We start from the raw sequence: 25,497 nt of genomic DNA, 5'->3' as shown, positions 1-25,497 counted from the left end.
GGTTTTGAGGAAAAGTTAGGGTTCTACTTTAAGTTGTTCCATCTCTTATAATATTCTTCTGATTATAGTGGATTGAATCACTTTTGCCATGGTTCCTACAAAGATTTTCCACACAAAATCTCGTGTGTTATTTGTGTTCGCTTCGATTTTTCATTCTTTATTAATTGTTTGATTCGATTTGAGGTTGCTTTCGCACCCAACATGCTCAAATACATCTTAACATATTATAACAGGATAGGTCAAAGACTTTAGCCTTCAAATCTGATCGTATTCCAATGATCCAAACCATTTGTTTATATGACAACAAATATAAGCCCTCAATTATATTATTTCAATATTTTGATAATTTTACTATTTTACTTTAAACATAAAAATATTTAATATAGATTTCTTTTGGGCATCCCCATCCAAAGAGTTTTGTCCATAAAAAGGGCCTAAATCCAACCACTAAGTCCCTCACATACCTTCTTGTAATACGTCAGAATCAATTCCAGCAAACCTACAAAAGTTAAGTTTCCCATTTAGACAGAAGAGAATGTCCATTAACAAGAGGGCAAGATTGTGTAAGTAATTTGATTTGGAGTACATGACTAGTCTCCCCACCGTTTGGGCACGTCAGATTTGCGGTAGATGCGGTCAGTATTCTAGCAACAGTGCAGTCTACCGCGCTGGATCAAAACACCCCTCGGGTGGTCTAAGTGCCGTCCCACGAAAGACCAAGTCCGACTCTCCTGTACATATAAAAATGTGGAGATGATACCGTAGGAAGGGATGTACTGGAATATGATAGATCTCTCTACAGTACACGTGGCAGGATGATGTATCAATTGGGTCCATTGATCTACATGATCCTACCCTGGATGTTTATTTCTGAAAGACTACCCATATTAGACAATCCTATCCGCCGTTAACTATTTCCCTTTTAACTGTAACTTTGAAAACCACAGAACAGATGTATAGGGTTATCTAATATCAGATTTTTTAAACAATATTCGCCATCCATGCTAGTATCTAGTAGTTGAATGGATTGGATCTATTCACCACATTGCCAAGAGCAACCTAGAGAGAATGCACTGCCATATTCTGGTTCTTCCCGTTCTACCGTATCATCTCCCTGTAAAAAGATGGAAGAAAGATTCGTTCAGAGAAAGACTTCTTAACGTACGTGCAACGCCGGCAATAGATTACTCACTGGTCCTTTTGCTAATGTCTCGCTCTCTCCCCTTTTCCTTCTACCCATTTACTTATTCTTCTCTTCTGAATGGGGAGTGAGACAGAAGTTTTCTTGTTGGTTTGAAACTCTCATCTGCCAAAAGGGAAACCAAATGAGGTAAGGATTCATGTTGGCTTTTTAAGTGTTCTTACATTCCTCTTCCACTGTGACCATTCTAACACACTGATTCATAGGTACTCTCTGGCGGCATCATCACCGACGTCCCCCACTCTACCATCGAAAGGCGCAGCCCGCTTTACTCATCAGTATCTATGGGTAGTGATCGTGGCCAGCGTTGTAACGGTTTCACTTGGTTTCATGTTATATTGTTGTGTTAGGAGGCGTTACTTGGCAACCTTCATGCACCAACGAGCACATAAAGGTGAGGAGAGCTACTTGGTATATATACTCAAGATTCAATCCATTTTGCCTAAATTGATGTGGTTGAATGGTGAAATAACCAGAAATGTTTCAACGGGCCACAAGGAATTTGCGGCGCTTCCCATTGCACCAACTAGAAAAGGCTACAAATAATTTCAGCTGCGACTGCTTATTAGGATCGGGTGCATTTGGTAATGTATATAAAGGAATATTTGAAGAAGGAACACTTGCGATCAAGCGGGCCCACCCAGATTCTTACCAAAATATCAATGAATTTAGAAATGGTATAATGTTTGGCTATTTTATATGCACTTACATTTGTGAATATCCAGCTTTATGCATGCTATACTATGTGCTTAGAGTGTGTAAGTTACTTATTATTGGGGAAATTCTAAGGAGGTTCTTGAAGAGGAAATTCTTAGCATATGTGGCAACATGGGACATGTGTGCAGAATCCCAGATGTTCTTAAGATGGGTCGATCTACCCTGAGCACATCATGGCCGTAAAATCAGACTGGTTCATTCATAGATGAGCCACATGTTATATCGATTCCGTTGATCATTTCTATCGTTCCATTTTTATCAAACACGATTGACTCACCTGGTAAGTGGACGAACCTGATCTTTAGACCTAGGTGTGTCCACACACCCCACCACCGCATGAGTGACCTGGATTAATCCATACACTTGTCCAAGGTTGGCATGCCTCTTCATTCTACCCATGGTGAAAATTGCTTAATAGAGGGTTCTTGGTTGTTGGTTTTTTATATTTCTTGATTAAAAAAAGAAGAAGAAGCCCGGCTCATGCCTTTTAATTTGTTTTACAATCTTCAGAATTTCATTCTCTAGTTTTTTTTTTTTTTCTAAAATAACTTCCACAGATTTTTGTCAGAGAATGAAAAAATTTAGAGAATTAAAATAATATTTTAGATTTTTCCGAGGTTTTTCAGGAGACCCACCGTAACAACCAATTAAAATCAATCATTCTCCGAGAAATACTAAGCTAACTCTGACATTTTTCAAAATATAAAAGCGAATGAATTAATTCCCCATTTCGTTTCACCAGATAACATGAAATTTTGGCCAAATATCATGAAATTGAGTGCAACCGAATGCACCTTAGTGCATATTTTACTCTTGATATTCAAGTACTGATTTGTTGAAATAATGAAAGCAATTTTCTTGAACAGAAGTCGAACTGCTGTCGAGAGTTAAGCATAGGAATCTCCTAGGTTTGGTTGGTTTCTGCGAAGAAGCTGGTAAGTGACTAAAATCTCTATTCCATGTAAATGCTATACACCGACACTTAGTATATATACTGTAGCTTTCTCAATTGTGTAATTAATAGGTTGCCTCTTGATTGGGCCATGATAGCAGTCTCATTGGATGTTCTTAGTTAGTTGATCGGTAGCTAACATTGTTGGGGGGACAGCAGAAGCAAATTTCTAATTCGAATCAAATATGTGAAAGATAAACATAACAAAGTATGCACAGGAACACACAAATTTTACATGGAAAACCCTCGCAAGAAAAAACTATGATACAAAACGATAGCAAAATCTATTACAAGAGATCAATCTACTTATAAATGCGAAACCTTTTAAAAAACTCTAGCCGCCTTTCAAAACCCTTTTAGAAATGTTTAAGCTATCCTGCGCGTATTCTACCATAATCCTGCATTGCATCCATATATATATAGTGTTACACTCCGTGTAGGAAACAAATCACGCAATTATATAAAACTACACACATCGTCAATTTAAGCATCAATCGATCAACACTGATTGAGCAACCATCGATCGAGTGAGCCTCCATGTTCAATCAATTGATCAGTCTGGTCGATTGATCAAGAACCCCTATTTTAACACAGATTGAAGGCATCCCATCAACACACATTGGCAATGGTCCATATAATTATAATAGGTCGATATGTTTGATGTTTTGGTTATAGTTCACCCATGGAGCAACCTATGAGTTAGACAATCCATGTCGATGGGGGAAGTTGATAGATGACTAGACGGTTGGGATTATCTAGATATTGAGATTCAGTGTACAATTCATGCAAAGGGTTAGGGTTCGTAGTAATTAATAGGGATTTCCATACATGACACTAGTTTAGGGCCCGATGGATCTTGGTTCTTTGTTTGACATGATTTATGTGCTCATGGTTCCTATGGGTGCCAATGGATCAAGTTTGAGCTGAGTCGAGGTCAATAGAACCCAACCCACTTGTTCAACAAACCAAGAATTATTGCCCAAAACCAGCTCACAACCCATCACCCTCTAACTTGACCCACTATAAATGGGTTGAACTTGACCGACCGACCCAATCTACATGACCCAACTCAGGTTTTTATATATATATATATATATATATATATGTATATATATATATATATATATATATATATATATATCTTTATTTTATTTTGGATTTTGAGTAAGGTTGGATTGAGCCTGTTTATATATATATGGCAGGTCAAAGTCTAACCCAGCCCCACCCACTCACTTAAACTTGTCGTGTTGCTAGCTTGAGTCTAATCTTTTTCTTTCTTTTTTTTTAAATAACCTATACTTCATTCCTGGTAGAAAATATACAAGACAGAGACATTTCGGGCTGCCCACGGAGAGGAAAAAGGACCTCCACAGCCGCCTATCATAAAGCCAATATAAAGGACAATTCTCTAATGGATCCCAACACCACCTTATCTAATAGAAACATTCCCTGGATAGGGGTAGGGAGCTCAGCGGGCTCCCTATAAAATCTGTTCCCTTGTAGATCACTGCCTTCTCGGGCCAGCCCATCTACCGGGCCATTACCTTCTCGCAAGATATGGACAAAATGAATTAACCCCTTCTTCTGCGGGCTGGCTATGCAGGTGGCCCAGTATCACCACTTCCAAGCCAACTGCGCCCTGCAATTAAGAGTTTCAACCGCAATCTTCGAGTCGGATTCAACCTCTACCTTCGATAGCCCATGGTTGAAACAGATGGTGAGACCATCATAAACCACACGGATCTCCGCGTTGTTATTCGAGCCCACCCCAGAGCCATTTGAGAATGTGAACAACTGGAAGTTGCCGTTTGCCCCTCTACAAATTCCTCCTCCTCTGGAAAAAACCGGGTTCCTTTGGTTGACCCATCCATGTTTAATTTAATCTAGCCTTCTTTTGGCCTGCTCCACTTCACAACCTGGAATACCTTACTGGGGTAGCAATCCCCAACATGACAAGGATTTGGTAGGCACTTCCCGTCCACTAAATGTGGATGGGATGTGCCCGAACCAATTCGAGTCTAATCTGCTACCCATCTAGCTGGGCCGGAACCCACCTCAAAAGCGGGTTGGATCAGTTGACCCCTAGACCATCGGCCCATTGCAATCCCTACCGTTTCCGGGAGAGTCAACGAAGAATCACTTTAGATCACCTTTCAGTGATCTAGATAGCTGATACAATGGGACCCACCACAGATGGATAAACCCTAGAAGCTTTTAGGTTGGATGATCCTATCCATCCTATCCATGGCTGTTATCTCTCTAGCCATCGCTCGACGAGGATTATTCTCTTTGCACCAACGATCCATTCTGGGTTAATATGGCAGATCAACGATCTGGATCTTTCTTCCGCTGGGCCATTTGTACAAACCATTCAGCTGGACTTACTTATGTTCTGATGCATCAAAAAAAGATTATTTTTTTAAAAAGACCTTATAATTCCTCTTAGGCTAGGTGCCCACATTAAAAATTAGAAGATGCAATCTCATACGCTTCCTTCTGTTGCTTGCAGGCCAGAGAATATTGGTGTATGAATACGTACCCAACGGTTCCCTGTTTGAATACATTGCTGGTGAGGCCCACCTGAACTTTTATTTATTTATTTATTTATTACTTTGATACTCTGGCAGATGTATGATACGCAGGGAATTAGAAATTATCAAGGAACCACATACGTGAATGCAAGCAATCCAAAATAAAGCATCCAAATTATGCATATCAGCAGGTTAATTAGATGTATCAGGAACCCACGATGACTCTTATTTGATAATCAATCTATTAGATTGCTGGACATTTATTGGACGGTTAAAAATAAATAACATCCAATTGCCTTATTACCAAAACAAGTGTCTACCAATTAGGATTTCTAGCCTGTAACTTAGTGCGACTGGGTTCCATAATTTATTCTTCAGTTAATATTTGCCACGTGTATCATTTCTAAGTGCCTGAGTATCACATACGCAGCCAGAGTATCAAATAAATCCCCACCTTCTTGCTACACTACGGTGTGTGTGAGTTAGCCACAATTTCTTAGACTGTGATAACTCATCACCAGACACGTGGCATACGTGTACCTTAACCCAGACTGTCCTCTTGGTGGGCGTTATTGTGGATTGCCTATACCCCATATCAAGTTGATCGGATTATCACAACCATCTGAATTTAAAAATCCATTTGATGGCCACCATTGGATGGCTAGAGTTCCCCAATAACTTTAATTTTTGGGATATGATTAATCCACCACATCCAACACTTTGGACGGTCTAGATTCACACTCAAGTTACTCGTAGCTTACTAAAATTTCGTAGGAAGAAGAGCGAAGACTTTAACTTGGAGGCAAAGAGTAAACGTGGCAATCGGGGCTGCTAAAGGTTAGTTTACAACTACAACCATCTTCCATTGTGAGTGTTTCTAAGCCCAGACGCACGCTTTAGTTTACTCTACACGCAGACACCTGACACGTTGGTGGGGAGTACGAAATGCATAGGTGGGCCGTACTGCGAAGATGACCTTACAAAAAGATAGGGCAGCACACTCCATAGTTATAAAACTTGCTGACTCTACTGGAAACTCAGCCGAGTCAACTCAACTCGATGAGATTTTGAGCCGAGTTGCTGGGAAACTCCTAGTATTTTTAATTTTTAGTTATTCAATATTGAGTTGACCCAACCTGGCTGAACATCAAATCGAGTCGAGTTTTTGGGTTCTCAAACTGTGGTCCACTCAATAGACCGCAATGTTGCACATTAATTACCAGAAAGGTTAAAAACTATCCATTGTCTTCATACATGTGTGGCCCACAATTTGGGACAGGTTATCTATGTAGTGGGGCCCACTTAATGCATGGAAGAGATGTCAAGGTACATGTAGGATGCAATGAAAGGCGTGTGTGGGCCAAAGAGAAGTGGGGAATGATCATGTGGTAATGGTTTGTGCAGGCATTGCTCATCTTCATGAAGGTATAAAACCAAGCATAATTCACAGGGATATAAAACCAAGCAACATTTTGATAGCGGACGGATTCGAAGCCAAGGTCTCAGATTTCGGGCTGGTTCGATGGGGGCCTACTGGCGATGCGTCCCATGTTAGTAGCCAGATCAAAGGGACTCCAGGCTACTTGGACCCTGCTTATTGTTCTAGCTACCACCTTACACCTTTCAGCGACGTCTACAGCTTTGGGGTGATATTGCTACAACTTGTGGCTGCTAGACCTGCAGTTGATACTACTAGAAAACATTCTCAGTATCACATCATCGAATGGGTACGTTGTTCCTCACTGTACAGTGCTTTTAAGACTCGTTTGGGTATCATGCAACTCATCCGAGTCGACTCGGACTCAGTTGGACCTTGTCTAGTTCAATATATCTATAACAAGTCACCTTGAACTAGACTCAGTCAAGAGTCGGTGGTTTTTTAACCATGTACTGTACCTTTCCTGTTTAGGGCTGTGACGCAGGGGAGGACGTGAGGTCGAGCACCGTCTTCCTCAAGAGGATAACTATTCCGAATCCACGGAACTTCTCTGGACTCCTCACAGAGACTTCTCGAATCCACGAGGAAAGAAAGCAGAAAATAGAAATAAATTCTGATAAATTTGAAATTGATTGATGAATAATTGATCGAGTTCACAACCCTTTAAATAAGGGTATCAAGCAATGGGAAAGAAATCATAATCAAACTACAACTCAAACTCCTAGAATCCGCGACTTACTATAAATAGTAAACTTACTATTTATAGACGGTCGTGATGTCTACTAGTGCGCAAGGTTTTCGGCCAAAAATAGTAAGTGTCTTATTTGGCCTATTAAACCGTTCCCCTAATTATTCTAAGCTCTTTTCACGTTGGCGCAACTCCTAAAGCCCAACGGATGAAGAGTTATACTCAAACAAAAACTTACCATTTATAGTAAAAAGGGAATTAAAATAAGGAAACGACCGTCGATCCAGAGGCATTTTGCAAATTCATCTTGCGTAACCTAGAGTAGCAGGGTTAGTTGGCTAAAGTAGCTCGTTTTTCTCCAAAATCATATAGTTTACGTCATTAACTCATTCGGATTGCGAGATACGCCCGATCTAAGGTCCGATGGTCCGGATCACTTATGTCGTCCGGGCCTTTTCGATCCATCTTGGCCATGAAAGCGCGACCCGCTCTACATCAGTCCCCTCTACTTCAAAAGAACTCGTCCTCGAGTTCTCATCATGCGCCGGTTCATGATACTCGAACAAGTCCGCGACGTTAAAAGTCCGTGAGATCGCCATGTCATTTGGAAGATCAACAACATAAGCGTTGTCATTGATCTTTCGGATGATTGGTACCGGTCCAATCTTTTTATTCTTCAACTTGTTATACGTTTCAGTCAGAAATCGTTCTTTGCGCAGATGGACCATTACTTGGTCACCCACTTCGAACACTTTTTGTCGCCGATGCTTGTCGGCTTGCTCCTTGTATTTTTCGTTCGAGGCATGTAACTTGGATTGTACTTCTGCATGAATGCCCATGATCTTGTCAGCCATATGTTCCGCTGCAATGCTCATGCCTGGGAGCTTGGGCAGAGGGACCAAGTCTAGTGTGTGGCGAGGCATTCATCCATAGATAATCTAGAACGGTGATTTCTCTGTCGAGCGGTTCACCATGTTGTTGAATGCAAACTCTGCTTGAGACAAGGCTAAATCTCACTGCTTTGGTTTTTCTCCTGAAATACAACGAAGAAGGTTTCCCAACATGCGATTCACAACCTCGGTCTGCCCATCAGTTTGTGGATGGTAGGCGCTACTGAATTGAATCGTGTATCGAATCAAGTCCACAAAGTCGGCCAAAAGTGGCTAATGAACTTGGTGTCACGATCAGAAGTAATAGTTTTGGGGACCCGTGTAGCCGTACGACCTCCCTGAAGAATAGATTCACCACGTGTGTTGCATCGAGGGTCTTCTTGCATGGAATAAAATACATCATCTTGGAGAAACGATCTACTATCACGAACACCGAATCCATGCCGCGTTGTGTTCGTGGTAGACCAAGCACGAAGTCCATAGATAAATCCTCCCAAGGGTCGTCAGGCACGGGTAACGGAGTGTAAAGGCCCGTATTATGAGATTGCCCCTTAGAGGTCTGACAAATATAACAACGTTCGACTGCCTTTCCCACATCACGTACCAATTGCGGCCAGTAATACCATTCTTCCACAAGAGCTCACGTTTTGTCTCGCCCAAGGTGTCCACTGAGGCCACCTCCATGTAGCTCTTGGATTATCTGTTCCCTTAGCGAACTGTTTGGGATGCACAATCGATTTCCCTTGAAAAGGAACCCGTCTTGCATATGTAAGTCAGGGTGACCTTCTTGGCATCTAACCCATGCGTCCTTGAAGTCGTCGTCATCGGCATATATGTCTTTGAGGCGCTTGAACCCGACAACCTCATTGCTCATGGTGACTAACAAAGTTGCGCGGCGACTCAGTGCATCTTGTTCTGTTGCCCTGACTTATGTTTTAGTACGAACGTGAATTTCTGCAAAAACGAGATCCACCTAGCATGCACACGGTTAATGTTAGCTTGACTATTAATGAATTTGAGAGCTTGATGGTCCGTGTAAAGTATGAATTCCCTTTGAATCAAATAATGTCGCCACTGGTGCCTGGACCACCGCGTATAACTCGATCTCATATGTAGACCAATTCTTACGTGCATCGCTAAGTTTCTCGCTGTAGAAGGCTACCGGCCTACCTTCTTGAGACAAAACTCCTCCAATTCCGACATATGAGGCATCACATTCGACTTGAATAGTTTGTCGAAGTTGGGAAGTACTAGAAAGGTCGTGGATAATCTGCGCTTGATTTCGGCAAAGTCAGTCGACTGAAACTGCCCTTTCTTCATGCAATCTGTGATTGGTGACACAATGGTATACTGAAATTTTTCACGAAAGCAGCGATAGAATGTTGCGATCCATGAAAACTTCGCGCGCGCCGTGAATATTTGTAGGAAGCCATTCTCGATTGCCTTCACCTTTTCCTCATCCACCCGAATGCCCGTGGATGTGACGACAAAACCGAAGAACAATATGCTATCAGTCATGAGTTGTATTTTTTAAAATTGAGATACAGTTTATTTTTAGTGAGCACTTGAAGGACCTTCTTGAGGTGTTCCATATGGGTGGTTTCGTCTTGATTGCATATCAAAATATCATCAAAATAAAGCACAACGAACCACCCAATAAAAGGTTTCAGAACTTGGTTCATTAATCTCATGAATGTGCTAGGCGCATTCGAAATACCGAAAGGCATGACCATCCATTCGTACAATCATTCTTTGGTCTTAAAGGCCGTTTTCCACTCATTACCCGGCCGTATTCGAATCTGATGGTAGCCGCTCCTTAGGTATAATTTAAATAATATTTTTTTACCCTTTAGCATGTCCAGCATATTGTCCAACCGTGGTATAGGAAACATGTATTTTATGGTGATTTTGTTGATGGCCCGACTGTCACCACACATGCGCCAACTCCCATATTTCTTTGGAGTTAATAGAGCTAGTACGACACATGGGCTCATGCTCTCTCGAATAAGACCCTTACGGATCAACTCCTCTACTTGTTCCTGCAGAATCTCGCACTCATTCAGACTCATTCGATTCGGTAAACTGGACCCAGGGACAAAGTCGATATGGTGTTGGATATCCCGCATGGGGGTAACCCATCGGGAAGGTCATCGGGCCAGATTTCTTTGAATTCATGTAGCAGGGGCCTTAGTATTTTAGGGATGTTGGTAGGCTCGAGTTCTTCCCCTTTTACAATTAATGCATAAGTCTTCTGTTTCCTTTGATTCTTCCACGAAGTCCGTATGGTTAAGAGAAAACGGCCCTCCACTTTAGAAGTTTCGTGAAACCCCTCCGGATCCATAGGGGCCAATATGGTCTTTCGGCCGTCCGAAGATATATATATTATCTCGCCCTTTATGAGTGGCATCACGGTCGGATTGCCAAGGCCGACGAGTAGTATGTGACATGCTTCCATGTCGACCACATCGCATACTACTTCATCCTTATAATGTTTGCCAATTGAAAAGGATATGGTGCACCGTTCGGTTACCTTTATTTCGCTGACCTTCTTGATCCAACCGATTGTATATGGAGAGGGATGACGCTCCGTTTTCAATTGCAATTTTTCCACCATGACCTTGGAAACGATGTTCTCGCTACTCCCACTATCAATGATCACGTCGCAAACCTTTCGATTCACCGTACACCTAGTGCGGAAGATGTTATGCCGTTGTGGATGCACTTCTTTTCTTGGCGCATATAGTCGCCTCACGACAAGCGACTCGCCGTGATCTTCCTGAATTCAACCTTTGAATCATCTGCCTCGTCCTCGGTGGTATGCTCCTGTTCTTCAATATCACGGATCTTCATAAGCGTTATCGGCACTACCATCATTGATGGTGAGGTTTGCCACTTTTCGCTCGGGACAAGTATTTGATAGGTGGCCCGGTTGGCCACAACGATAGCAGTCAATTATCGGGCCTTGGCCGAGCATAGGGGTTCGGGATTCTACTTGACCAACAACAGTCGATACGATCGATACGCCCCTTTGAGGTCTAGCTTGCCCACTTCCCGGATCTCGCTCTCAAGCGTAGGAGGTTGAGTGCGTGCTCCTACGGGCTCCTTCCCCTTCAGTTGTGCAGTTCTACCACAGCGATCCTTGCGATAGGATAGGTCCGTGTGTTAGGCCGTTCCTTCTGCACGAGTAGCCAACTTGATCGCATCATTCATCGCCCAGCCCGGTGACATCAGACCGATCCTCGGATAGCCATCGCAATCCACCGTTGAATCGGGCGACTTCTTGCGATTCAGTCCCGACCACGTTATGCGCTGCCAGGCAGTAAAATTCTTCTGCGTATTCTCTCACCGACCGACTACCCGACAATTTTGGTATTGTTGGAATAATACCCGATCCTGATCGTAGGGAGGAATCGGGCACGTAGCAGCTGCTTCTCATCCGTTGCCAGTGCGGATTGGTGCTTTCATCTCCTGGTTCGTGCGAGTTGCGGTTGTTCCCACGAAGCTCCTCCTTTCAACTTATAGGCCACAAGCTTGACCTTCTTTACTTCAGGATGTCCATATAGTCAAAAATCACTCAACTCAACTTGAGAAAGCCAATCGAGAAAATCCTCAATGTGTAATTGGCCATTGAAGCTAGGAATATCAACTCTCATCTTGAATTCTCGATCTGTTCGATCTACTCGATCACCGCCATGTCGGGGATGTTGGACGAGTATGTCGTCGATTTCCTCCTCACTGGAGCCCCCTTCCTCAGGAATGACCCTTGGATGCACTGTCGGTACTATCCTGCGATCAGAGCGATTAATTGGGGTGGAGGATTGACACCAGGAACACGGAGTTGCCTTAGGTTTTCCGCCAAGAGATCCGCTTATGCGGTCGATGGAAGCACTCGCTGACCCTTGCATGGCTTCCGATTCTCTCGTTACGCTACTTCAAAAGCTGCCGCCGTTAGGTAAATTCCCTGGAGCACCACCCATGGGATTGTTGCCGGACCACCGTCGTTAGAAGCCATCAATCAATCGAGGAGAAACCTCGCTTTGATACCAAACAAGGGAGGACGTGAGGTCGAGCAAGTCTTCCTCAAGAGGATAACTATTCCGAGTCACGCAACTTCTCTGGACTCCTCACAGAGACTTCTCGAATCCACGAGGAAAGAAAGCAGAAAATAGAAATAAATTCTGATAAATTTGAAATTGATTGATGAATAATTGATCGAGTTCACAACCCTTTAAATAAGGGTATCAAGCAATGGGAAAGAAATCATAATCAAACTACAACTCAAACTCCTAGAATCCGCGACTTACTATAAATAGTAAACTTACTATTTATAGACGGTCGTGATGTCTACTAGTGCGCAAGGTTTTCGGCCAAAAATAGTAAGTGTCCTATTTGGCTTCACCAAACCGTTCCCCTAATTATTCTAAGCTCTTTTCACGTTGGGCGCAACTCCTAAAGCCCAACGGATGAAGAGTTATAATCAAACTAAAACTTACTATTTATAGTAAAAACGAAATTAAAACAGGGAAACGACCGTCAATCAAGGGGTTTTTTGCAATTCCGGGCAGCGCAACCCGGCGTAGCTGGGTTGGTTGGCTAAAGTAGCTCGTTCTACCCCAAAATCATATATTTTACGTCAGCTAACTCATTCCGGATTGCGAGATACGCCCGATCTAAGGTCCGATGGTCCGGATCACTTCTGTCGTCGACCGGGCCTTTTCTGATCCATCTTGGCCATGAAACTGTCCGCGACCCGCTCTACATCAGGCTGGTACCCATACCGGTCCCATTTAGTTTTGCTACCTCCACATCCTTTTGAGTTCAGGTCTATTTCTTGAAGAACTGGACGAGGGTCGAATTGAGTTGGGGTACTTATCAGGTATCCATTGGATCTTTGGATCTTTATTTAGAGTAGAGTGAGCACTTAAGTGATCAGGCCCACCTGATGGATGGATTAGAGCACAAACTCATGGTGTGTAAACGGGCTCTCTTACATTTGTGTGGCATAGGAAACCCAGAAAAATATCACTATTAAAACTAACTGGACCCAACTGGGAGCCAATGGAACCTGTAATTAAATGGGCTGGGCTAGGCTGGGCTGGTTTGGCACGGTCTGGTCTGAATCCAGCCTACTTTGGGCGGGGTTTTGGGCAGAGGGGCGAGTTTGAGACCTGCAGGTTGAATCTGAGCTATTAATTTAGACCTAACAATTAATTGGACTGGAGATGAGCTTGCATCTGCTGAAATGCTTGATCGAGTGGGTCCAGCCCAACATGATTTATTTAACATTGTGAACTGACTTATTTGGATGGTTAGCCGAGCTCGCACGGCCCACCTGAGACTGATTCCTTAGCTCATGGGTTTGGCTGGGGATAGCTGAATATTGGGCTCACTTGTACAAACTGCAACATCAGAACGGTTTAGTAGTGCAATTGCTTGAACCCTGCATTGTATAATATCTATTATACAGATGTTTGCTAAATCCACACGCTTAAAGCAGCCCATCCATGGTCACCACATTTGTAAGCGTGGCACACGAGTGCCAATCCAAGCCATCCAAAAGTGGTCGCGTCATGTAGATGCTCGAAATTTAGGGTGGTCCACACATTAGGTGGTGGACAGTGCTAGAAACAGGGACGACAGAGAGACTTGGCAATGTGTTTTGCTCTTATGCACATTACAGCATACGTTGAGACTGTAGCTATTGGGTTAAGGGACATGTTTCAATTATCCAAACCGTTTATGTGATGGACCTCACCATGGATGAGGGATTAAAAAAATCACTCAAATTCAAATATTTCAACCATTCGATCATTTGAATTAAGGTAGTCTCCTCCAGAGCTGGGCACAAACCGACTCAACTCGTCCGACTCGTTCAGAACTGACTCGAACCGAACCAAATGGGTGAGTTGGTCCAAACCGAGTAGCCTTCGCCAAGTTACCCAGTAACTCGACCGGACTCGACTTGAAACTTGATCCGATCTGACTCGACTCGATCTGAAACTAACTCGACTCGGATTCGTGTGTGTGTGTGTGTGTGTGTGTGTGTGTGTGTGTGTGTAACAAAAAACCCTAATTTTTAAATATCTCTAACCCTATACATCGCACCCGACCCGATCCCAAACTCTCTCTTCCTCCCCCAACATCCTCTTCCAAAAAACTCTCTCTCTCTCTCTCTCTCTCTCTCTCTCTCTCTCTCTCTCTCTCTCTCCAAACCAGTGCCAACTCAAACTGACTCCGTGCTTTTTACCGGGTCGGACTCGATCCATATTAGTCCAAGCCAGACCCAGATTTGGATCGGTTCAGCCATGCTAGACTCGGTACCGAGTCGAGTCGAGTTCGGGTCAGGCCTATTTCAAAATTGGATCGAGTCCGGTTAGCCCTAAATCGGTCCAACTTGACTCAATGCCCAGCTCTAGTCTGCTTGACTATTGTTTGTGGGCCATACATTAAACGTTTAGAACTTTACCATTGAATAATTTTGAAGCAGCCACAGCTCAGATCATTGAAATATGACCCGGAATTTAATAATTGAATCCTATATATATACTTAATATCACACCTGCACAATGCCTTCATCAGGATTGACCTAATTGAATTTTAAACATGAACACTCAGCCCTAAAGTCAGAATCCATGACACATGTTTTAGCAAAGCAGAGCTATTGAATGGTATGGATGTGTTCATCATGTTGCAGGCGAGGCCGAGCATAGAGAGCGGTGCCATCGAAGACATCCTCGACAATAATCTACTATCACAATCGAGCGACATGGAAATGATGTTAAAAGTGAGCCAGCTGGGCCTTAAATGTGTGACCAAGGTACCTCGACAGCGTCCAACGATGACCCAAGTGTGGCAAGAACTAGAAGAGGCGCTCCATTCAATAGACCACACTTCCATCCACAAAAATCCATCAAGAGGATCCCAAAGATCGGTCAATTTGGATGACTCTCAGCGATTTGTGAGCGTTGATCGAGTGGGCCTACAGAGATTTCGGGTGGAAATGGACAGCCTATCCTTCCAAAGCACAAGCTTGAGGTGCTTAGAGAACAACAGTATTAGCATTGATATGGACAGGCACAGTTTAGGAGGGATAAGTGAGGAATCCAACTCAAGCGAGCAAACTACTACAACGAAAAGCTGATATGGTAAAAGTCATGAACTTGGTGTTACAGTTGCATGGCTCTACTTAATTTACACAGCTGTGCGTTAGATCTGAGCTGTTCATCATGTGTACACCATCATTTATGTACTGTGGAAACAAAAACAGGCCAGTTTGATCATATGTGGGTCACACATGTGATTCGAATGCAGACAATTGGTAATTTCTTTTAACCATGCATCCATTCTCTTCATAGCACGACATGATAACCTGACTAGCTTTCTTTGGGCCATGGTAGCGTGAGGCCCACTAGATGAACGGGAAGATCTTTGAACACGTGAAGAGAGTTGGAATCCAATGACTACTCAGACGCAAGATATTATCGGTTGTCAATTAAATATGGTGGCATACGAGCGTCCCAAAACGTTGGGTCCACCTTCAAGATCACCTAGTAGAAAATTCAGGCCAACCCATTCATCAGGTGGGTCATACGTATATAATGAGTCCAAAACGTTTGGTGTCCGTTGTTTTCTTCAATGGGTTTCTACAGCGTGGCCCTTTTGATGAATATATCAGCCTGATTTTTGTGGCCAATGATCTTCAAGGTGGGCCAACCTTTTTCGGCAGCTGGGATGTGGATGCATGTCATGTCCAACTGGTAGCATATTTATATATATAACAGATGAATGTTCCACCTCCAAACACATGTGATTTGACTCATTAGATTTCAAACTAGCCTAAATAATTTAATTAACGGTCGGGTTCACCTGATGCTCATTGTCGATGTCACACGTGTAGGTAGACAACAAGGAAACAGAAAATGAATTCGAGTTAGATTTATGGCCATTCAACCGATGGGCGAGTACAGCCAAATAGGATCTCTCTGTCGAGCTTGGCTAAGCCCGCACGCCTCTAATAGTTAGCTAACGACACGCCACCACATATATCAGCATAGCATGCAGGTGAAATATCCAAACCATCATTAAGTCGACCACACCCTGATGAAGCCACCAGCAAAAGATAAGGTGGTCTGCTCTACTTAGTAGGTGGACTATGATAATAAATGGATGGGTGAGAAAACTTGGATACTACTTTTGAGAGATGAGATGAGGGTCACAGGGGCTATTGAACGGCTGGACGGTGCAAATAAATGAGATATTCAACAGTGGTTAGAAACACAATTTTATGCCTGGTTTCTTCCAACGCCAAGCACCTGCCAACTTAGATTCAGCTATGTGGTGGGACCCTAAGCGTGGGGCCCACCTCAATGTATGTGTTGTATATCCACGCCACCCATCTGTTTTTCCACTTTGTTTTAGGGCATGGCCCCTAAAATGAAGCAGATAAAAATCTCAGGTGGACCACATCAAAGAAAACAGTGATCATTGAACACCCACCATTAAAATTTTCCTAGGATCCATCATAATGTTTGTTTGCCATCCAACTTGTTGATTAGGTCGCACGAATGTAGATGAAGCAAAAACACAAATATCAGCTTGATTCAAAACTTGTGGCCAGCAAAAAGCTTTTAATGTTTAATTATCACCACTATTTCCTATGTTGTAGTCCACATGAGATTTGTATCCGTTTCATTTTTTTATTTTTTATTTTTGCCCATGTCGTAAAATAAGCTAGAAAAATATAAGGACAAGATGGGCCCCATGGTCAAGGTCCTACCTGCCTCTGATTTTGTTGGAAAACTGACTTCTGGAAGCACCTTAATCTAAATTAGAACAAATAAGGGAATGAAAAATTCAACCAACCACATACAAAATAAATGATTTTTATGTGAAAAATACTTTCAGAAAAAAACCATGGCATAGAGTGACAATCAATGTACTATTTAGAAAAGATTACGGGGATGGAGAGAACTTTAAAAAATAAAAATAAAAATAAAAAATCATAGTTCTTTTCTCTTGGAGGCTCTTAAAACACCAAAAAACAATAAAAAATCATAACTCACTCTTAACTCTAGTATAACTTACCATAAAAGCCACACTTTTAGAAGGAAAAATATCAAAATATCCCTCCAAAGTTTCACTAATACTTGGATCTTGTTAGCATGTGAAACATGAGTCATATGGGCTCATAAAAGTAAATAAACCTATAGTGATTTTGGTATCATAATTTTAACAGTTTCCATCTTGATAGCGAAATCACTTCATTGTCTTACCAATCTTCTTCTAAACATCACCATTATCGCTTCATGTACACTTTGTCTCTATTTCTTTCTTATAAGCATAGAGAAGTCGAGCAAAACTTAAACTTCTCTGCAGTAATAACCCTCATAAGTATGTCCGTTGGATTCTCACTGATCTGAATTTTTTCAAGAATAATATCTCTTTCTCGTAACATCTACAGGATAAAGTGATAATGAATATCAATGTGCTTAGTCTGGAAGTGATATACCAAGTTTTTCACCAAATTAATCGCACTCTTGTTGTCACAATGCATAGGCACGACTTCCTACTGAAGCCCTAACGAATTCATCATTACTTTCAACCAAACAGCTTCTTTGAATACCTTCGTAACTGTCATGTATTCTGCTTTGGCAGTGGAAAGTGCAACTACAGACTAAAGCTTAAACATCCAACTGATAGCTCCACCTGCTAACATAAACGAGTAACCGAAAGTAGACCTTCTATTGTCTACATTCTCTGCATAATCCAAATCAATATATCCTATGAGTCTCTCCTTTGAATCTCTGAAACACAAGACATAGTCCGTCATTCATCCTACACACCGAAGTAATCGCTTCACTGCTTTCCAATATTGTTTGCTGGGGTTTGACATGTATTTGCTCAAAACACCAAATTACATGTAAAATATCCGGCCTTGTACAGACCTTGGCATATATAAGACTATCAACTACATCGAATAGGGCACACGAGATATATACCGCTTTTCTTCATCTAATTAAACATAATTCTAAAGAAAGCCAAAACTGATCAATGTGGGGAGTACTAACTGGTTTCGCCTTTTTCAGTCCAAACTTGATTCAAACCTTCTCAACATACTCCTCCTGAGACAACCATAGCCCACTCCTCTCCCTATCCATGTGTATATTAATGTCAAGAATCCTCTTTACAACCCTTAAATCTTTCATTTCAAACGTCCTGGATAACTGAGCCTTCAAAATGTTTATTTTAGGCATGTTATGATTGGTAATAAGCATATTATTAACATATAAAACTAAAATGATAAATTCACTGCCACTCAATACTCTAAAATACACACAATCATCTAAAATATACACAATGATCAAATTCACTTCTAGTAAAACTTTGGCTTACTATAAAAGAATCAAACGTCTTATACCACTACTTAAACGGCTATTTTACGCCGTACAATGACATATTCAACCTGCAAATAAGATCCCTCTTTCCTTGCACCTCGAACCCTTTTGATTACTTCATGTAAATCTGTTATTTTAATTTCATATATACAAATGTAGTTTTAACATGCAATTGTTCCAATTCCATATTGTAATGAGCAACAAAGCTAATACAAATATGATAGATGGTTGATTTACCATTGGCGCAAAAATCTCATTAAAGTCGGCACATTCCTTCTGAGCATATCCCTTCACTACCAATCTGGCATTATACCTAATCAATTTCTTTCATAATATTCACTTGCACTCGTTCGCCTTCCTACCAATGGGCAACTCAACTAGCTCCCATGTTTGATTTTTAAATAGAGAATTTATCAGTGATGAGAGCAAATGCAATATTAGAGTCTTCCATATATCTCAATAGTAAACTGCAATCCCTTAATGGATTTTTTGCAATAGGTAGTAGCTCCACCTCTTCTTGTATGTCAACCCGTGACTCAAGTTCCTCAAGGGGCTGTTTGATTTTTCAATGCACTGGTAAATACCAGGTAAAAGAGTAATAATTATTTCCTCGTGTGTTTACAACATACCTTATTTGACTACTTACTTTTTTGACACGAAAACGGAAAACATTATGTAACGCCCTAAAAATCGGGGGTCGAGCAGGAGCCCAACTCCCGAGTTCCAACGCATCACTTATGTAATATATATAATGATGATTAAATGTTGTCTGTATTAGCACATTAAACATGAATGAGATTACACTAAATCACCATATCATACTCCAGAGATAGTTAAATTACGCAAGCGGAAGACTGTGATACGTATATAGAACGTATAAGTGATTGTAAGTCCCTGGAGTATGAACATGATACCAGGTTAAATAATTATATGTTTGATTCCAAAATATACAAAATGATAAAGTGTAATGTCATCTAATCTATATCCTTGTAGCCCCGGTGACGCAACTCCAGGTCTACATAGACCCGCCAGAGAGTTGCAAATAGGAGAACTCCTCGTCGTTGTAGAAGTCAGGCTCTGCCTCATAGGCCTTGATATCACCTGAAACTACAACAAAGTCTGGTTGGTGTTTTAAAATACCGTCTCAGAGTGGGAGTAAGTGATCAACTCAGTAGATCTATATGGTAAAGGTTAACATGTGATCAATTCAGTCAAGCAGTAATGATAAGGTAATACAACAAGCATTCCTAAGTACTCTAGTTAATGCAAGGATGATATGTATTAATGATGTATGCCCTCGCCTACACTCCCTCTGCGACATCATCTCATGATCACGCATTCAACACTCCCAGTAAACGTGCGCTTCCTCACCAAAGCACATGCAATGCGGTACATGTACGTGATTAGCCAAGTTCTTAATTAGACCTATTCATACAGCAGGTTTGGGAAGCTAAGGTACCTCCCTTTATATCATTGATCCAAACAATGATCCATTTAAGGTCATCAATCCTAGTTAACCACATACAATAGGCAGTTTTAGGTCGATACGGAGAGGCTCGTCACCATCAGCGCAGGCTTAGTTTATACTTAAGGTTACTACAGAAAGGTTCGTCACCTTAGCGTAATCCTAGTGTATACTCGAGGTCACTATGAGTGGTTCATCACCAGATCATAGGCCGACAGCTCGAATATAGTGTCCCATACTACCGTATTCGGTTCACGAGTTTAGTTTGCTCACTGTACACTACGGGGAGGCTCACACCCCAGCATAAGCAGACAGCTCGACCACGGTGTCCCATACTGAAATGGCCAAGCTATATGTCCTAGAGGGGGGAGGGGTGAATAGGACTATGTTAAATTAAATTTAAATACTGCGGAATATGAAACAAAGAATAGATATATACCAACCACAGAATAGGAATGGAAAGCAACCTAAAATAGAGAAATATAAACACAAATTATTCTAAAGACAACCTTACACCAAAAACCAAAGTTTATGGTAGGACAACCTTATTTTTAAAAAAAATATAGAAACAGAAGCTCAACGTAATAAACAGAGAGCAAAAAATATAATGCTAAAATGTAACTTTAAATTATTATAACATTCCCCACTGAGCTTGAAATGTAAAATTTACAACATTCTCATCCACACATACATTTCACAATTCTGAATGATAAAAGATAGGAAATATAAATCACACATCTACAATACAAAGAATTATAGTGGTTCGCCCGTGTGTTCACCAACTGTTAAACAACAGCCACACAGAATGCTACTCCACTCCTAATATCCTCACACAGGGGATATTAGTATTCACTATCAAATAGGTTTTCACAGGTTCACCCAAAACCTTCACAATTATGTCTTTTTCAAAGGGCTTACACAATTCAAAAACCCTCACTTCTGATTTTTCTGTCTCTCCTCAGATAACCAACAACTTTGAGATTTTTCTGGCTTAACCTCAAACAAAACCAAACAATGTAAATTACACAAATTGTAAAATACCTGATTTTCTCCTTCGTTGTAGCAGCCCAGAAGAACCAAGTCGGAGTAGAGATTTGAATGTCAAAGTTCAATCTCCAATACTCACTTTATAGTGGTTCTAGGTTCTAATAGATTTTAAATTAAAACAAAAGGGCTAGCTCTAATTGATTTTGATTCTAGAAAAAGGAAAACAACAATTCCTCTTTTCAGATTAGATTGGAATACAAGAAACAAAATCAATTAACAAAGCTAAAGAAAGAGAATATTAAATATGCACACTTAGCTTAAATGGAGCACCGACTTATCTCTCAGAAGACCGAATTAATTTAGCTTGAAGTTCTTATTTTATTCTGAGATTCGTGCTCTATTTATAGGTGAGCAAATCACACCTTTGACTGGTCTAAGGACCTCTACGACTGGTCGTAGAACCAACAGATATTTGAAAAATTTGGGCGGGATAAGATTTGGCAGTTTTACGACTGGTCGTAGGTGGTCTACGACTGGTCGTGGGTCTCCTACGACTGGTCGTAGGTTTCACACGGCTAGTCGAATTTCAGCACTGTACATTGAGTCGTAGCTCTACGACAGGTTGAAGATGTAGTCGACACTATACCTACGATGGTCGAATAGTCCCCAGGACTAGTCGAAGCCTAAAAGAAAATTTTTGATTTTTGTAACAAACTTACGACTAATCCATGAATTTCTTAGACAGGTCGAAGTAGTGCTAGGACTAGTCGAGCAAAGTCCAGGACTAGTCTTAGAATAGACCAAACTCACTTATAAAAAACATATGAATTATGTATCCAGAATGACCTACTCTAAAGGTCAACCTAAGGTCAGTCATACCTCAGGAGTGAAGTAAGGATATTAAACATAGGAGACAAGTGACCTTTGAAAGTAGTGAAGCTTGAACTCTTAATGGAGCTCAAACTTGAAAGCTTCTTGAGATTCTTGACTTGTGAACAGTGCTTGTCAACCTAAGTTGATCTTGAGTAGCATTGTTCTTTACAATGCAAGCTTCATAATAGTGTCTTTAGCACCACAAATTTGACAACACAAAGGGCTATAAACTATGGCACTTACAATCTCCCCCTTTGTCAAATTAGTGACAAAACACACTTTCAAGATATGTTTCATAACACAGAATATTTAATTAAAGAATCATGCACCAATCATTATCAACTGGCATCCCACAGACTTGTAAATCAATATTCAGTCCACCTCTTCAGTCCACCTCTTCACATACTCCCCCTGAGTATCATACTCATAAAACACCATACAATACAATCTCCCTCCTCATAACAACATCCATATCCATAACATATTCATAACATATCCATACTCCTCCTTTTTGTCACAATAGGACAAAGGAAGCACAAAATAGATGACTGAGGAGAAATAATCAATGAGAAATATGAGAGGTAACTAGTCAAGATATAAGAACATAGCATAACTAACACATAATTCCAAGACTGAGCTAAGTTAAAGAGAGTGACAAACTCAAAAACTAGTTAGGAGTAATAAAGTTATTACAGACCAGTAAACTTAAAAATACTAATCTGACCCAGATGAAGGAGCAGGAATGGAAGGATCAAGTTGATGCATGCCTTTGTTCAAGCGCTTAAGATATTTGCGCACATATTTGAACTGTAAATCATGGGCAACAGACATGTTTTCCATTTTAACATTTAGACCTTCAACTTTATCTTCCAATGCACTCAAACGTGCATCAAATGTAGAAGGCTCATAATTTGGATCATTTATAAAATCGGACTCAAGCTCTTCAAAAATATCATCCATGTTAATATCATCAGGAGGAAGATCATCAGCTTCTTCCTCATGTTTAGCTTCAGCACTGCCAACACCATCACCTTGGCTAGGAAGGTAATCCAGTTTCATCTTATTGATATTGGAATTGTTAAATTTCAGATGATGGATAGGGGCCTCTCCAACCGGCATGTCGACTGACATATGTGTAGTCAACATAGTCATCAAATATCTAAAAGGAATATCACTACGACCCGGATGGAGATGAAACTGAATGATGAAGTGACAAATCAAGGATGGTAAATAAATGTTAACACCTTTAACAACAGAATGAAAATATGAACCATGAAGGACGTCAATTCAAATTTATTACCCGACCGAGCATACAAATTAGACACAAAGATTTTGTGAAGAATTCTATATTTGGGTAACAAATACCTTGAGGGAAGCGCATTCCCTTTATGTGTTCATTGTACATCCAAATTGCATAAGTCATTAGTCAGCATACGTTTTTCAGTGATAGAGGGTTTATTATATAAAGTATGGATAGGAATACCCTCATCATTCACTGAAATATCCATAAGGGCTGAAATCAAATGTCGATCAACTTTAAATAGCCTTTCTCTTGTGGAGATAGAAAAAGTTAAATTTTTCAGTGAGAAAGCACATATGCATGCAAACATGGATTGGGCAATGGACCGGTATGCTAGCCCACCCCAAAGAAATAAGTTATTCCAACCTACAGATTGAAGCATAGAAAAAATATCAAAAGGAGCAACATGATTAATAACAATTGGATGCTCAACAATAACATTACGCAATCGGATGTCTCGAACATAAGATGGATCATCCTCAGGAGCCCTAAGATGACGCTTAGTGATAGGGGCTGATCTGGAAGAAGAAGACGGACCACGGGACGTTGATTTTCTTCCTTTAGAAGCCATATGCAACAATGATTTCAAGAATATAAAGAGTTGCAATGGATTGAGAAATGAGTTTTCTCAAATCAGATTTTTCAAAAGAAAATCCCCAAATCTCAACTAAATTCGAAATAGACAACTCCAAGAGAGAAATAGAAGCAATCTAGATACAAATCAACAAGCAAAATGCAAATGGAACACTAACATTAAAGATTTTGGAAGATGGGTTCGACTAGTCGTGTGTCGGCTCGTTGGAGAGAGAAGTTGAAATGAAGAAGAAGATGACTTTCCCAAATTTTAAGTGAATCCACGCGATTCACGACTGGTCGTGGGTATACATGACCGGTCATAGCACGACTGGTCGTGGATACTCACGACTGGTCGAGTACAGGCCAAAAAATTTAATTTTTTTCATATTTATCAAGATTTGAAAACTAAACTAGCAAATATATACAATATGATACAAATAGGCATAATTAATCATTTTAAAATGCACATGCCGAGATCAAATTTCATTTTGTTAAACTTGCTTTTGTTGAGTGGTTTAGTGAAAATATCAGCACGTTGATTCTCGGTAGGGATATATTCCAAACATATAACATTTTCTTTAACTAATTCCTAGATATAATGAAATCTAATATCAATGTGCTTAGTACGAGAATGCTGAATTGGATTTTTCAAAATATTTATGGCACTGGAATTATCACAATATAATAACATAGAATCCTGTTTAATTCCATAATCACTTAGCATACGTTTCATCCAAACAAGCTGTGTACACGCATTACCAGCTGCGATATATTCAGCTTCAGCTGTTGAAAGTGATATAGAACTTTGTTTCTTGCTAAACCAAGAAACTAAACAGTTTTTGATATAAAAACAACCACCACTGGTTGATTTTCGATCATCAAGATTACCAGCCCAGTCAGCATCCGAGTACCCAGCTAATTGAACACTAGACTCATGTGGATACCAGAGACCGAGATTCACAGTACTTGCGACATATCGTATAATCCGCTTGACAACAGTCAAGTGCAATTCTTTAGGTTTAGACTGATATCTAGCGCAAATACCAACACTTAGAGCGATATCTGGTCTACTAGCAGTTAAATACAATAGACTACCAATCATACTTCGATATAGTTTCGGATCCACATTTTTACCTGCAGAATCTTTTGAGAGTTTTAAGGTTGTACTCATAGGAGTATCAAAGTTCTTACCATTCTCAAATCCAAATCTCTTAATCAAGTTCATAGTATATTTAGATTGAGAAATGAACACTCCATCAGGTTTTTATTTTACTTGCAACCCGAGGAAATAATTTAATTCCCTAACCAAGCTCATTTCAAACTAAGATTTCATCAAATCTGCAAACTCAATAGTCATGTCAATACAGGTAGATCCATAAATGATATCATCAACATAGATTTGTACTAATAAGATGTGATCCTTATGTTTTTTAATAAATAACATTTTATCAACACATCCCATTTGAAAATTATGGCTTAATAGAA

General features: G+C 40.7%; 1 protein-coding gene across 2 annotated transcripts; it reads left to right on the top strand.

Annotated features, from left to right (window-relative positions):
• Nucleotides 1-1,202: 1,202 nt before the first annotated feature.
• Nucleotides 1,203-15,798, top strand: LOC131237209 (probable serine/threonine-protein kinase PBL10). 2 transcript variants are annotated; one of them, XM_058234885.1, is made up of 8 exons: nucleotides 1,203-1,330; nucleotides 1,408-1,595; nucleotides 1,678-1,878; nucleotides 2,785-2,853; nucleotides 5,380-5,439; nucleotides 6,176-6,238; nucleotides 6,806-7,128; nucleotides 15,112-15,798. In XM_058234885.1, the coding sequence occupies exons 1-8, from the start codon at nucleotides 1,326-1,328 to the stop codon at nucleotides 15,556-15,558; spliced, it is 1,356 nt and encodes a 451-aa protein (XP_058090868.1). In that variant the 5' UTR covers nucleotides 1,203-1,325; the 3' UTR covers nucleotides 15,559-15,798. The 2 variants fall into 2 exon arrangements, with proteins under 2 accessions (XP_058090868.1, XP_058090869.1); XM_058234886.1 differs by lacking the exon at nucleotides 6,176-6,238.
• Nucleotides 15,799-25,497: the final 9,699 nt, after the last annotated feature.

This window comes from Magnolia sinica, chromosome 2 (genome assembly GCF_029962835.1).
Source record: "Magnolia sinica isolate HGM2019 chromosome 2, MsV1, whole genome shotgun sequence".
Classification (NCBI taxonomy): Eukaryota; Viridiplantae; Streptophyta; class Magnoliopsida; order Magnoliales; family Magnoliaceae; genus Magnolia; species Magnolia sinica.
This window is presented reverse-complemented; position numbering and strand designations above follow the sequence as displayed.

Bases quoted from the DNA above. Each gene is read 5' to 3' on its own strand.
- LOC131237209 (XM_058234885.1), top strand. The intron at 1,596-1,677 runs GTGAGGAGAGCT...TGAAATAACCAG, and splicing joins GCACCAACGAGCACATAAAG to AAATGTTTCAACGGGCCACA. The intron at 6,239-6,805 runs GTTAGTTTACAA...TGGTTTGTGCAG, and splicing joins GGCAATCGGGGCTGCTAAAG to GCATTGCTCATCTTCATGAA.